At 46.6% G+C, this 14,889-nt stretch overlaps 1 protein-coding gene across 2 annotated transcripts; it reads right to left on the minus strand.

The window, feature by feature from the left end:
- Window positions 1–282: 282 nt before the first annotated feature.
- Window positions 283–13,941, minus strand: cib (thymosin beta cib). Of its 2 annotated transcripts, XM_031994355.2 has the most exons (6): window positions 13,760–13,941; window positions 2,690–2,843; window positions 1,985–2,098; window positions 915–1,028; window positions 713–826; window positions 283–622 (listed from the first exon to the last, which is right to left on the minus strand). In XM_031994355.2, the coding sequence occupies exons 2-6, from the start codon at window positions 2,817–2,819 to the stop codon at window positions 594–596; spliced, it is 501 nt and encodes a 166-aa protein (XP_031850215.1). In that variant the 5' UTR covers window positions 2,820–2,843; window positions 13,760–13,941; the 3' UTR covers window positions 283–593. The 2 variants fall into 2 exon arrangements, with proteins under 2 accessions (XP_031850215.1, XP_031850216.1); XM_031994356.2 differs by lacking the exon at window positions 1,985–2,098.
- Window positions 13,942–14,889: the final 948 nt, after the last annotated feature.

Here is a 14,889-nt window from a genome sequence, read left to right on the forward strand (position 1 = left end):
AAAAAGTACAATAGCCCGTTTATATAAAATATGATTTTTACACAAATATAAGATCAACCGCTGTACCATTGCGATATATCTGTAACACATGCAATGCTACCCAATTTTGTTGCTATCGAAAATAACGTTCGTCTGGCGTGCAGAGCTTTTCTTAGTATAAAAAGTACATCCTTTGGCGAGTTAGTATATAAAGACGGATGCTGATACAAGCCCAAAATGCTTAGATCGTTGGTAACGTTAGGAATCGAACCGGTTTGCGCTTTATTGAACTTCGTATCCGTATTTTCTTTTTTTTTTCTTTTTAGTTAAGATTGGGCCCGAACCTTCATCGCCGTACCGTTGTTAATACAAATAGGTCCGTGTAAAAAATCGACTTGTACGTCTCGCCGAAAGGAACGCTCGTGGCGGTAGGATAAGTATAATCATAAGATTACATTAACACAGTGTCTCGCATTCTCCTTTTTTCCTGTCGGCAATGTATGAGTAATTATTATAAAATGTCGTGATATAGAAAATGGAAGAAATGAGTCGCTGCTCCCTTTCTTTTTTGTTTTTTTTTTGTTTTTTTCTTCTTTGAATCACAAAAGCTTCCTTTAAGCAGCTATTTTCTCAGCATCGATCGCTGAAACAGTAAACGGTAATTCCAATTATTTTCTACCCTTCGAGATACACTTTCAAGCTGCTAAAATACAGTCGACGAACAAAGGCTCACCTTCTTTGGTTGGCAGGGGATTTTTCTCCAGCGTTTCCGCGTGCTTCAGTTTCGCCTGATCGAAATTTTCAATTCCAGAGATTAGCTGTTGTTTACCCTTCTCCTGCTGGATCACTGTATAACGAGAGGCATGCAACTTTTACTTTTCACGTGTATCAGAACCAACGGAAGGAGAAACAAAGTATAGAGAACGATACTGTACCATCCTTGTCAGGTAGAGGATTTTTTTCTTGGGTCTCAGTGCGTTTTAGACTGCTCTGGTCGAATTTTTCGATGCCGGCGATCAACGTTTGTTGAGTTTTCTCCGCGGCTACGTCTATAAAATCATAAATAACAGTTAAAGAAAAATAGAAAAGCAAATAAGTGAAAGTCTTCAAAGCTTTGTTCTCTATACAGATGTATGATGTTTTTATGAAAAGTATAGGGTGGAACTAAATGATTGTCCCTTCTTGTCGTAACGTGATTCTACACTTCCGGTTTGATGGAGATTGAGGTAACGAAGCTGCCGCGAAATTCACTTTCATCTTGAACGAAAGGGTCCAAAGTTGGAACGCGATATCGATTGTCCTTTTCTACACTCCATTAAAGAGAATGAGATCGATGAGATTTCAACCCTTTTAGTCAAGGTCAAAGGGAATTTTGCGGCAGCTCGTTTATCTTAGTTTCCATCAAACTGAAAGTATAGAATCATGCTATGACAAAGGAAATAAAATAATTTCTCTCCACCCTGTACAAATCCAAACGTAAGCCATACATGTAACGACTGTTTCATTAAATATGGACATGAGTCTGGCAGAAAACGTATAATTCAAAGATAAGTTGAAACGGAAGTTGAAGTTCTCTTTCGCGCATTTCATTCTGTATAATTATAACGCATATTTTATACCCTCATCAAATTTTACAAACGTTCTGGCTTTGACTACTAACCATGTCCAGATTTTTTGAAGAATCTTACACGACCGTCCCTAAGCGACCAATGTTTTCATGAGTTATCCCTTAGCAAAGAATGTTAAAAAGCTGTGGAGTGTTATTATGATACTTCGAGAACGTGTCGCCGTGATATTCTCGTTGACAGTAAAGAGACCAAGAAGACCAACGATTTCCCATGCAAGGATCAACGCACAATTCCGCCTGTGCTATCCGAAAGCAAAAGCGAGTGTCCACGAATTCGAGTGGCCGCTCGTGTGTGCGTTTGCTCGCGCCACCTCGAAGCACCGGAAGCAACAGGCCCCTCTGTTACCGGCTGAAGAAACGGAAACCTGTCTTCGGTACCTTTGGCGTTGGGTAAAATAATCTTCTCTTTTGTGTCGGCGTGTTTCAATTGATCTGGCTTAAACGATTCCACGTCGTGGATCAATTCGGAATGCTGTCGTTCTTGTCGCACGTCTAGATATAATACGCATGTTACAATTCTTATCGATCGATTAACATCGGATTCTAGCTAATCCTCTGTCACGGGTATATTCTTCTTATTAATTACAAGAGACATGTACGTTAGAAAACAAAGTGCACGTGTACAGGGTGACTCTAAGGTGTCACTGAATTTTCAAGCGTACGTTACGCGTACTGCGAAACCAATGGACATGGTTCTGAAGATTACAAGTCTCATTCCTTTCTGACATTATGATAAATGAAATGTTAATAATGCATTAACCCTTTGCACTCAGTCACCTTACTGTCGCAAACTTATAAAATTTTCAATTCAATGTTGTGTACTGTATCAATACATGAAACATCGAAGTAAAATAGTCTCTTAATTTATATAAGATAATTGATAGTTGCGAAAAATATCGTTAATACTTAGGAAGTAATGAATATTTTTAATGAAAAATATTGTCGAGTGCAACGGGTTAATAATGTAAATAACATTGTATCTCGATGAAGAGACGGTTCCAAGGCTGACATTCGCTGTTCGTTAATTTCGTGACGTTAATCAAGAGGCACCCTGTACAACGTTAACGCCCGCGTTAAATGTACCTTCGGCGGAAGGCAAAACATTCTTCTCAGCGGTCGCTGCTTTCTTCATGCAGCCATGGTTGAAACCCTCCAGCTCGCTTTTCAAGTCTAAGGCTACTTTTGGCAAATCCTTCAGCGACGGACTCGACATGGTGGCTTTGTTGTACTCTTTAATCTGCAACGAGAAAACGATCGTTACCACCGAGAAAATCCATCCTCGAAAAATCCAGATATAACCTAGGCGGAATCATTCGCTCAGAACCCAAGCATCGCGAGGTCTCTTCGACGCGTAAAGACACCTTCAGATATTCTTAATCGCCACGACAAATATTTGCTCTCGGTGCTTCGCGACACGCAAGCGAACTTTCGCTGCCAGTCGAACCGGCCGGGTCCCCCGGAGCACGAGATTACTAGCAGAAAAAGAAATTTCAACAACAGGAGTGACATCAACAACTCGAACGGTCTGAAATTAACCGTCCAGCCGTTTCTTCTTTCTTTTTACTGCGCGACCGCGATACGTTGCTGTTTACCGCGCCGCGAATGACAAAGCAACCGCGGAATTGATAAGGACGGCACCGCGGCTGGACAATTTGACGAATACGAAACACGTAACAATAACAATACACCGAGTGATACGAATACTCCGCCAGTAAGAAAATTAAACAATCATAACATACAACAAGTTCGGTACAGAATGACGATTAGAATATTATTTTACATTCAAACTGTACACCGTCAGGCGAAAATGAATTCATATAAACGCCATAAAACAATATGTCTTCAAAATACTTCATCACGAGACTCCCGTGAATTACTTAAACGAATCATATCGTACACTCCATTCGTCTACGTAATTCTTTGATAATCATTCCACCGAAGAACCGGTGATTCCATGAAATTCGCGTTTGCTCGCCGTTGTTTACACACGTAAAGTACACCAGGGGATTCCTGGTAAGGTGCAAACGACTGAGACGGGCGGCGTTGGCCATCGGAAACAAGAAAACGCGCAAATCTCCCGGTGCCGGCGAACGCACGCGTCGGTTCATTGTTATCGTGTTACCGGGAATGGGGCAAGGTTGATGCGTCAACGTGAACCGGCCGTTCGCGGCCGCGCGCGGCCTATCGGCGGCGGTATCGATGGGGACGGCGCTTCTCGTCGCGAGAATTATTGGCAGAAACGTCGGGGACACGTCGACGGGGGAGCGTTAAATAACGAGGCGTTCGCCGCGTTTTCGAGAGCTGCCGGCCGACAACGAAATTAATATTCCCGACGCTTCGGCGCAGCCTGGCGAGACGAGGAGGCGAGGAGGGACGAGAAAGAGAGAGAGATAGAGAGGTGTTCGTCGATTTTCGTTCCTCCGGCGAGCCTCCGCCGATCCCGACGAGGGGAGATGCAGCGAGCAAGCCGAGGAAAGGCGCAAGTGTCATAAATTCCGGACGAATAACGGCACCCGTTTCTGGCGAATGCAAAAGCCAGGCAGCTGTTGCTGCTGTTCGCTTAGCGTTTCCGGTCTTCTCGCCGTCTTCTTGCAGAAAATAACGGATTTTCGAGTCCCCGCTCGAAACGGAAGCTTTTTTCCGGCGGGATTCTAATTAACGAACACGCGCGCGCGCACCGGCTCGCTTCAAGCCCGACGGGGTTTAGAGGTTTTTATATTCAGGTGGCTGGACACGCTGAAAAAGAGAGAGAGAGAGGGAGAGAGAGAGGCTAGACGATTATTGTCCGCGTTCAGCGAGAAAGACCTTCGTGATCTCGTTAAAATTCGGCCGGGAACGAATCAGCAGCCGAGACTTTTCTTTATCTGCGAATCTCCTCGCTGCTGCTGCTGCGCTACCGTCGACTGACGTGTTACGAAGCGGAAGCGGCAGAAGCTCGACGCTTCCGGTCCCCGCCTGCCCCTGCCGCTGTTTCGTTTCTTGTCATACATACTTCGCCGCGTAATCTCCTACCGAAACGCTCGCGTTTTTATCGAACGCGATTTTTTTTCAAGGTCCGGCCACGCGTTCTTTTCCCCGAGGAGAACCGGGGAACACGGAGGAACGACGCTCCGCGTTCAACGTACAGCGAAATAACTATCTCGGGAATTGAACTAGTGAAGCGGGTGAGATCGAGGCGAATCGGATCGGAACGAGAATCCATCTAGCACTTGTTCTATCCCGAATTCTATTCATCTTTCGTTTCTCATTTGCGAAAGGAATATTTAAACCTTCCTCATTTCGCTATTGGTATTCAAGCATTCGTACGTCTGTCTATTAACCAATACTACTCAGACAGTTCCCTCGTTCCGATCTTTCCCTAAAATCCGTTCTTCTACGCGAGTCGTTCGTTTCGGTTTCCTTCGCTACGTTGGTCTAGCTTCGAGTTTCCGTCGGCTGGACAGGACCGCTTCGCTTTTCTTCCACAGGATTTTCGCGCGTGCCTCTTCACGCCTACGACAGAATCACAGTTAGCCGAGGGGAAAGCCAGTTTCGCGCGCGCGGCGCGTCGTTAAAAACGGCGACGCGCGCGTTCGTTCCATCGGCGCGAGTCGAAATATGTACGAACGGGCGGAAAAAACGAAAGAAAGAGGGAAAGATCGACAGTCCCGGCACGTACGATGACTCGGGGACTCGTCGTCGTGTGCTCCTACGATTCGAATCCGGCACTCGCGGTGCTGCTTTTACGCTTTACGGCTGTTAAGGCCAGTGACGCGCAATCGTCGACGGCCGCTGTGTTTTCGCGTGTTATCGTGCCGCGGCGTTATTGCGCGCGGAATGTCTCGCGCGAGGAGAGCTCGATTCCCGTGCACGGCGAGCCGACGGCGACGGGGAACAGTGTAAATAGAGTCGCGCGTCGCGATTGTACGCGAGTTAGGAGCGACGTGTAATTAAAAAGGAGAGAAGGAAAAAAAAAGAAGTTTGCGCGCCACTGGAACCTTACGGTGACTCATGCCGGCCGGGCCCCCACCCGCTTATTTCTTTTCTTCATTTTCTCTGACACACGTTGTTGTCTTTTTCGTCTATTTGCGCCGGCCCGGCCGTCCGCGTTCGTCAGTTTTAGCGTCTAGATGACTATTTTTACGAGATGATACGCTAACGAGAGGGAGGAGAGATTCATCTGCATTCTTTATCAAAACGATCGCGTCGTATGACTTTTCAGCGGCTCGTTATCTATCGATTGAGTCACCAGTCGCGATTTCAAGTGCAATGAACCACGCAGCTTGCGACGCGAAGATGATATTTCATGGATCGATCGAAAAAGTATTGCTTTCCGAGCTGACGCGAAGATTCTTTTATTGTTGGCGAAGTCGCTTGCACGATTTCCTTATTGTCCATCGGTTATTCGCGAAAAAGCGACGGTTCTGTAACTGTGCCGTGAACGGACTGTTGCGAGTGTGTTCAGGAAATTTCAGCGTCGAATTACATACTTCGCGAACTCGGTTAAAATGCGGCGAGAAGAATTCCGCTTAGAAAACAAGTCGGAGCGGCGGCGTTCGGTTTACACCGGCTTCACGCCCGGCGATTCCTCTGTGTCGCGAGGAAAACACGTGAAAAATGCGCGCCGGTAAGCGGAACAGAGAAACCGCGCGCTGAATAAAAAGGACAGTCGCGAGAAATCGCTCGTAAATCGTCGATCGAATTGGAGCAACACGCTGGCGACTTTATTCGACCGATTACTTTGTTCGTGGCGAGGTGGATAAGAGGAACGATAGCGTTAACGGTAACAACCAAAGAATCGGACGGATTAACGGGAGAAAATAAATTTGGTACACGAAGCAATCGAGATTCTCGTGTCGGTCAGCGTGTTAATGCTCGGACGTTGACTTCATTAAATTTCGAAGGAGGAACGTTTCGTTGTTTGCACTCGGCAGATTTTTCAACATTTTTTTACAATTATAGCACTGTACAAAACTTCATGGCAAACGTCAAATTTTGTAATTTTGACGCATCGAACCAAGTGGCAACGGAGAATCGCTGTATGTCCAGAAACGATTAGATCAGGGATCGACAACTTCCATCTAAAATCTGTTCTACTCGAAATAATTACTATCTAATGCACAACTGAATCTTCACAAATGAACATTTGTAATAATATATATCACCGAGTCCACATATTCTTCCGAGCAGACGTTTAGCAACACGAATTTCCTTAAACGTAACGTAACGTCACAGCTCAACGATATTAAACTGCAGAGTCGCTTAAACCTTGAAGACACCCATCAGCAGAATTCGCATTAATTTCCTAATCATTCGATTAACTACATTTTCAGTCAAGTATATATTCACTATATTCTTCTTAACGAATAAAATCACTTAACAAAAATAATCTACAAATTGATACTTGTATAATCTTCCAAATATATCTACGAAAGAACTCAGTGACGCCCGTTTGAATCTCACTACTTCCCGAGTTTTGTGAAATTTAAGCGAGCATCATCGTACATTCTCGTGAATATATTTGCAAAGTATCGATTCGCAAATTAGTTTTATTCAATAATTTCTGTTTACATTCGTAATGTAATTTTGTTCAGTGGTTCGCAAACCTCGGGAACCAGCGCTGACATTTAAGCGGGCATCGCCGTAGCTCTTCGCTAAAAGAAGGTTGCCGACCCGTGGATTAGGCCGTCAAAAATGATACGGGGCGCGGGGCTAGAGGCAGGATAACGACGCGAGAATGGTGCAAGAGCGAGTCGCGGGTTCGAAGTCCAGAGAGCCGAGCAAATGAGCGTACACCGTGGCTACGGGAGAGCGTTTCGAGGGATACATGTTCCAACGGTGGGTCAGCATCGACAAGGCTGTGTATAGGTCCTTATATGGTAGCCGGTCGTATGGCTGTATATAGTGAGAGCTCGAAACAGGCCGAATACGCAACCGTGGAGCACGCTCCCGCGTCCTTTACGTGTCCGCTCGCTGAATATTTCTCTCTTCTCGTCCCTATCCACGGCACCGCGGTGTGTAGGAGGGTCTTGCATCGAATGCGCACCCACACGTACGCGCGTCCGCACACCGATCTCCTCGCGTAACGGTAACAAAACGAAGAGGAGATATACCTCGACGATTAGTCCCTCTTAAGGCTACCGTGCGTGGTCTCGACCTCCATCGATACATATTTCCACGATCGATCCCAACGCGTCCTTAATTATTACTAACGGTAGGAAGAAAAGGAAATCCGAATTTCACCGTGATTCTCGAGCAACTTTAGCTCTTGGAGCTAAGCTTCTCAAAGGAAGACGATTTCTACGTCTCTATCTCCGATTCGAATCAGTCCTCGCGGTATCTCTACCGAAGAGAAATCAATTATAGCGAACCATTCCCAGCGTGTTTCATCGATATACATTGTAAATAAGTACATATTGGTAGCGTCTGATGGAGTAAATACACTTCGACGGATGCTGTGTCGCACTTCGTTCTTGCGCACGGTTCGAATTAGCCTTGAGACGTGGGTTTGCGATGAAAATTCGGAATGCTCTTCGCGGTTTAAGAGAAACAAACTTGCTGCGGTTCGGGTAGCTATTTCGGAGATACTTTGCGGTTCGGACCTACGTAACCTCTTTACCGGCGATTAAGGTCGCGGCTGTTTCAATGGCGGACGCTGGGAGAAACGAGTTCAATTGACGTTTCCCGGAATTGTCCATCGATACGCGGCGGAGGACCAATTAACGGTCATCGAACGCGTATTTCGTGGCCACGGTGTATCGCGTCACGGCGCGATACGGCGTTAAGTCGGTCGATTTCACGGGAGCCAGGAAACCGTGGTCCGTTCGAGCGACGCTGCGCCGCGCCGTGCCGCGTGTATCTCGCCCGTGATGGCGACGGGAGGAGAAATGAAAATGCTCGGTACGGCGCGCACGGTTGTCTGGAGAAATCACGATGAATTCTACTCGATCTCGCGCGGTGAAACGAGGGCCGAGAGTTAATAAGGAAACTAGGTTGGCCGCACCGACCCGCGCTAGCCGGTTTGCGGGACGCGTCGGTGTAAGTACGGCCGAGAGTCATACACGTCGCAACAGCATCAACGTCGTCGCGGATTCGCGTTCGACTGGTCGCCTTGGAATCCGCGAGAGTCATCCATAAAACGGACTCTCCGCGCGCGGAATTTCAATGTCGCGCACGATCGTTGATTGCTCGGCCTACGGAGGATCGATACGGAGCCCCGGTGCCACGAAAAAGGAGCGACCACCGTACGTTTGGGCAACTAGCTGGCGTTTAGATGAAAGATCGAACTGCCTCTGAATTGTCGCGGGAACCTCGGTGACCGTTGGAAACTGCAGTGCTTGTCGCATTTTTAGAATCCGGAGATACTTCGCGGATCGTTGGGCACTAAGCTTCGAATTGGAAGAAATTCGGTCACTAGGATTTTACTAGAAGCAGCTAGTCGCAATTACACGTGTCCCTGTTATACGATAACAAACTGTAACATCGGAACTGATGGTTTGTTACAAGCTGTCGAGGTGCGACAGCTCTTGAAAGCTCGGGTCGAAATTGATTCACGCGTCGCCGTGCTAGGGTCAAGGCGTTAGATTTCTTCATTGACTAGGGTTGCGCGTAACTGGATTACCCATTGGGCACGTTCCGTCTATCGTCGAGTAGACAACAGCTAGCCGCGAATATGCACGGCATTGTTCCGGTTCGAGCGATGCTTCTAGAACAGAGGTTTTATGACTGGATCGTTGTAATAAATTGGAGTGTGCATTCTAATAAGATGGCTTCGCCGACTGTTTCTCATTTCCTACAGCACCTGATCACGACTAGCACGTCCCCAATCGGTAATTACAGTAATACAGTCTTCGTCATAACTTGCAGACGAAGAGTTTGGTAACTACCGAGATATCTGTCTCTCCGGAAGGAGACTGTACGTAGACGGTACCCTATTCATCGTAAGCGCTGAATACTTTCCTGCGCTGTTAAGCTCTAAGTATTGCTAAATTGCTTCAACTGTCTCCGTAGACTCCAGATATCGCGTTTAACGTATCCACAGGATAAAACGATGCCGTTCGAGGAGGATCAAGGGTGCAAGGGAGCCTTAACGCGACCCTGGATTCACACCTACGGAAGCCAACGAATTGTCGCATCACGGCTTCATCGTCAACACCGGAATGAATTCGCGTAACGATGCGTTGCAATAAACGATCAGCTGTCACGGGTATACGTGGCTCACGAGGTATGTATTCGGTAAACCGGCTGTTTGAAGCTGATCGATCGTGAGCGTATTTCCGGCGCGGCGGGTCGATAACATCGGCCGGTGATCGTCCAAGGGTTTCGGACATTGTGGTGGTAGATTCCGGCATATAGAGAGAGGGGGGGCGGGCAAATGAAGAGAGAGAGAGAGAGAGATCTTACGGCTGACGGCTAACGAGTTCGCACGGGCCGCCAATTAACTTGGAGTAATCGCGTTTAACGGAGAGCCTGCCTCTCTGGCTCGGCTCGAGCATAGAGCCCAAGCGGTTGCGAGCGTTGCGGAGCGGCCGTTCGGCGCGTGTATCGACCGGTGGGCTGCAGTTGGCCACCTACGTGCACCTAATACCCACGTAAAACGCGCAGCGTGCGCCTAGAAAATGCGTTGCGATGATTTCGTGTCGCGCTCGCGCCCGAGGCGGACGCGATATGGCCGCCCTCCCTCTTTCTCTCCTTCTCCCTCATTCTCTTGCTCTCTCTCTCGCTCGCTCTCTCTCTCTCTCTTTCTCTCCGTTCGATGCGACCGTGACGGCTAACGAACCCTGGACGCGCGCGTATCGTATCGAGCGGTGGCGCGAACGTTCAGGGGCGTATTACGTGTTACCAAGCGGCTTATATCCCGAGCGGTGGACCTCGACAGGGACGACGTTCGGTTTTCGTGCTCGTGCCAGCAGGGGAATCTCCGAATTACCGAGCCCTGGCAAACCTGCGGCGGACTTGCGAATTTCTTCGTGCCAGAAACGGCGATGGTCAATGGAAACGCTGCTCGCTTCTACGGAATATAAGGGATTTTTATTCGAATGCAATTGAAAAGAGCAGATTCGACGCATACGTACGTGCATATTGGATCAATCCTTTGCGGACGAGAATTTTTGAAGTGTCCGAAACCTTCGGTGGAGGGGGTTAAATTATACACTGAACTCCTTAGTACCGAAGGAAGTACTCAAGGAGAAAGAGAATTATACACCAGTCTCCTGTTATTTGAATAATTAAGTCGTTCGCTTGTAACTTTGTATCTTAAATATGGAGGTTTCACTTCAACAAAACGACGATATTCGTCCGTAAAGTGTTAACACGAGCGGATCCCGGTGCTGCGATACACGAATCGCACCAGAGGATCTTACGCCAATGGGAAACACGAACGACTTCCTCTTAGCCGGTTGAGATTTTGTGAACGGTAACCTCTAGGTACGCAAGACGTGAATGAAGCGCGCAAGCGAACCCTTTGACCTAATCTCGTAGATTGTAGATTGCTTTCGCCATTAAGCTTCCGTGCGACGAGCGACATCCTGGTCGCGGCACTTGACAAATACAGGGGTGTGGTACAGTCTGGCACAATAGTTACCGGGTCCTCGGAGTCGTCCCGGGAACCTCCAAATCTCGACGACTCTAACCGACGATCGTGTCTCGTCGAGCGGAATAAGTTAACCATTTGCACTCGGAAGTTTTTCACTAGAAATATTCTAACGCTTTCTGATCAGATAAAGACGATATTTCGTGTAACTAACTCGACGAAATATCACACTATTTTATTTCAATGTTTCTCAAATTGTTGAATTATACGACGTGTAATATTAAATATCAAATTTTATACTTCTACTGTATGAAATCGAGTCGTTATTGAGAATCACCTCTCGAGTGCAATGGGTTACATTCGCGTACTCTAAAAACTGTATTTTCACATTTTTATCAAGATCTATTATATACCGATAAAATGTCACTTACTCAAAACGTCAATTGCTCAAGATAAGATTCCTTTTTGTGTAATGGCGTAAGATATGCCAGTGAATAGCGAACGCCTCTGTACGGTAAATGTTGTCTTCGTTACTATTATTGTTAAATGAACGTTTCGTTTTATTTCCGTTCTGTGTGTTGCGAGATTTTTCTGCTCGTGGAAGTCAATGAAATACGTGAGCGTGTGTGCGTTTGTACGTGAGGGGTTGCACCAAGGGAGCGGTCGACGGGTGGCAGACGGTTTCATCGATTGGCAATGCGGGGGTAGAAGAGAAGGGTTCGTGAACTCCAACACCTATCTGCACACGTATACCTGTATATATGTATATTTGTGTAAATGTGTATGTATGCACATATGTATACATATATATATATATATATATATATATATATATATATATAGTACATAACCTCGCAGTACATATTACCACATAACGTATCGACGACCCCGACGATTTTTCATGGTCACAGCTGAACCGGGGATTTTTCAATATTTCACCTCTCGTGGAACCGATCTTGTCCATCCGCCATCTTTTCTCTCACTCATACACGGCACCGAAACGATCCCCTCCCCCTCCCTGCCGTTCCATAGATCGGACAAGAATATTTCTCGGCGCAATACGAATCGATAAACAGAATTAGTAGAGTACTTATTCGAAAAGTCCTTCTCGTTCGCCTTGAGGCATGCCAACTCGTTCGGGACATGATAAGATGCAAATACACTTCTTCGCGGACTCTCCCTCGACTCGTGATACGACAAAGAAAACATGCGCGCACTTAATTACAGGATAAACGTTGTCTCACATCGGACGTTCTCGCGAAAACCGTTCGCGCGAACTTATCGGGCGAATTGGGGAACTTATTTTGAAACTTTCAAAAAAATCGTTTGCAACCCCCCGATAAACAGCGGTATACATTTGATTTTCATGAGACGCTTCATTGAGACGCGACTTCGAGTATTTAGATTCCGCGATAATGTTTGGAATAACGGTGAATATTTAACAGAAAAATGGAATGTCGATTAAATATTCGGTAGCATCGTAAACGATCGTGTTCACCGCTCGGCAACGAGAAATCCATTTGCGTGGCCAATGCACAGCGGTGTGCATCTGTCAAAACCACGCCCTTGTCCCATCCTTCCTCTCGTCCTAACGAGGTACACACGGAAACCCGGCCGGTAAAGACGCAGCTCACGAAATTTGACGGGGCCATTTCCTCGAAGCTCGAATTTACTTTAGTTTCTCGATTCAGCGAAATACACGATTGTAAGTTCCAATGGAATCTGTCATCGTGACTTTCGGTTCTAGCCCGCACGCCAAAATTTGTTTACTTTCGCGAGCAAGAGTGAGCAGAGATACTGTCCGTCAATTTCCCGAGGAAATCGATTTCATCGCTCGAACAATCGTACCGGTCGACTATCGCGAACTGCAGAGCGGAACGAGGAAATACGAATATCGAATTCTCGAAATTTACCGATGCCCGTGTTCCTTGTGTGGACAGTACTCAACGAACGAATTTCTCCGCAAACTTTATTTTCCGAATTCGGTTTCTAAAAACAGGAATTAACGTACACGCGGGTAACGAGAAATCTGTTAGGGTCGACGCAAGATTCGGGATACGCACAGTGATTTGACCACACCCCACCATTTTCGATCCTCGAATATAGAAGTCGATCAATAATCGAGACAAGAGCGTGCCGTGGTGCCGGTCGATTCGCTGGTCGACGAAGTGTATATACGCGAAGAAAACGAGCAACGAACGAATCGATATGCAGTGGTAGTCTGAATGAAGTGTGTTCGCGACGTTGGAATCACATACGCACATGTTGAGAACACGCAGTCAAGTGTTAAGGAGCAGATATACTACCAAGGAAATGCGACATTTTTTCTTTTTTTTTTTTTTTGAGAAAGCAACTTGCCGAGATCGCAACCGGAAATGAATTGAAACTTTCGGCCAGCAAATTTCAGATGCGCTTACTCGCGTTACGAGAGTCGGTATCGATAAAAAAAATGTCGGAAAAGTTCCTTGCTAGTGTACGTACACCTTAATCTCCGCCGGTCTTTCTTCGAGCGCACGAAGAATGCCGGGTTCCGCGAGTATTCGCCCGCGAATCTCTACATTCTCACACGAAAAAAGCATCGTCTGTCGCATGCAATTTCTAGCAACAATAGATCGGAATGTGTCGCGGCGAGGAGCACTGACCTGTCAGTTGACACTACGAGAGGTAGGCGAGCGCAAAGAACACCGTCCAGCCGAGCGTTCAAGGGCAGGAAGGAGACAGTACACTGACTGACCGGCTAGTGATTCTGTGGCACGTAACACCAGGTAAGACCGGCGAGCCACTCTACCACTCTTCCCTCTGTCGATCCTACGCTCGCACTGTCCCGTCCCCACTATGAATTCCGACCCCGAAGCTTCGACCAATCGGAATCTATCGTTCATCCCTCCCCTACCGTCGAACCTCTCCTACTATCCGGCAAACGTTTCCTCCAATCGTTTCCTTGACCGTCATCAGAGGGTGGCTGCAGGGCCGTATTATCCGGCAGGCACCTCGAGCACGATGCCAGTGGCACATGACAAATTTTTGCTGCTGAAACAAATTGGAAAATCTAAGAAATAGAAGATCGGTTAAAGGAAAACGAATCGGTTGAATCATTTAACCAGATGTCAGATTAAGGAGAAAGATAAGAGGCGCAGGGTGAAATGAGAAAGTGCCTAAGGTACGCGGACATCGTGATACGTCACTGGGCGACTGACTCACCCTTCGCGACGGAACACGATTTCACATTCGATACACGAAAAAAGAAGTCCCGCGTGAAGCGTGAACTCGCTTTTTACGGAACTTGTTCGGTTATTGAACTATATCCGTAAGATTATATGTACGTATTTGGAATCTTGAACAGACTGGATTCAGTGTTTTTCGTATGGGATAATTTTGGATGGAATTGCTTGTAGCTATTTTCGACGGAAAAAGGAGAGGGTAGGGCCAAAGGACATTTAGGGGTGGACGAGCCCGAATGACTCATCGTGCAGTTATTCCAGCTGCGCGTCATATGGCAGTTTCGTTGGGTGTTTCCAGTACTTGGGAATCATATGGTCTACTCGAATGTGTCGAGTTAGCTTCGAAGGGGATTAACGAAGAATGGAATTGTCATATTTTTTAATCGCATGTAACGTTCGAACCGGTAGATAGCACGAATGGAGATTTTCCATAAAATGTTCGATTTATGAGATCGATTCGAAATATTTAATATGATAAATGGTGCTTGAAATAAATACTATCAATGTTTTCAATTGATTTTTGCATATATTTCGTATAAAATACGTATTCT

This window comes from Nomia melanderi, chromosome 4, assembly GCF_051020985.1.
Source record: "Nomia melanderi isolate GNS246 chromosome 4, iyNomMela1, whole genome shotgun sequence".
Taxonomy (NCBI): Eukaryota; Metazoa; Arthropoda; class Insecta; order Hymenoptera; family Halictidae; genus Nomia; species Nomia melanderi.

What these genes read in the sequence shown, in the direction of transcription:
- cib (XM_031994355.2), bottom strand. Translation starts at nt 2,819, where the DNA reads ATGTCGAGTCCGTCGCTGAAGGATTTGCCAAAAGTAGCCTTAGACTTG. An exon ending in TGTTTTGCCTTCCGCCGAAG is followed by an intron (nt 2,099 to 2,689) that starts GTACATTTAACG and finishes TATTATATCTAG; the next exon opens with ACGTGCGACAAGAACGACAG. An exon ending in TCCTCTACCTGACAAGGATG is followed by an intron (nt 827 to 914) that starts GTACAGTATCGT and finishes CTCGTTATACAG; the next exon opens with TGATCCAGCAGGAGAAGGGT.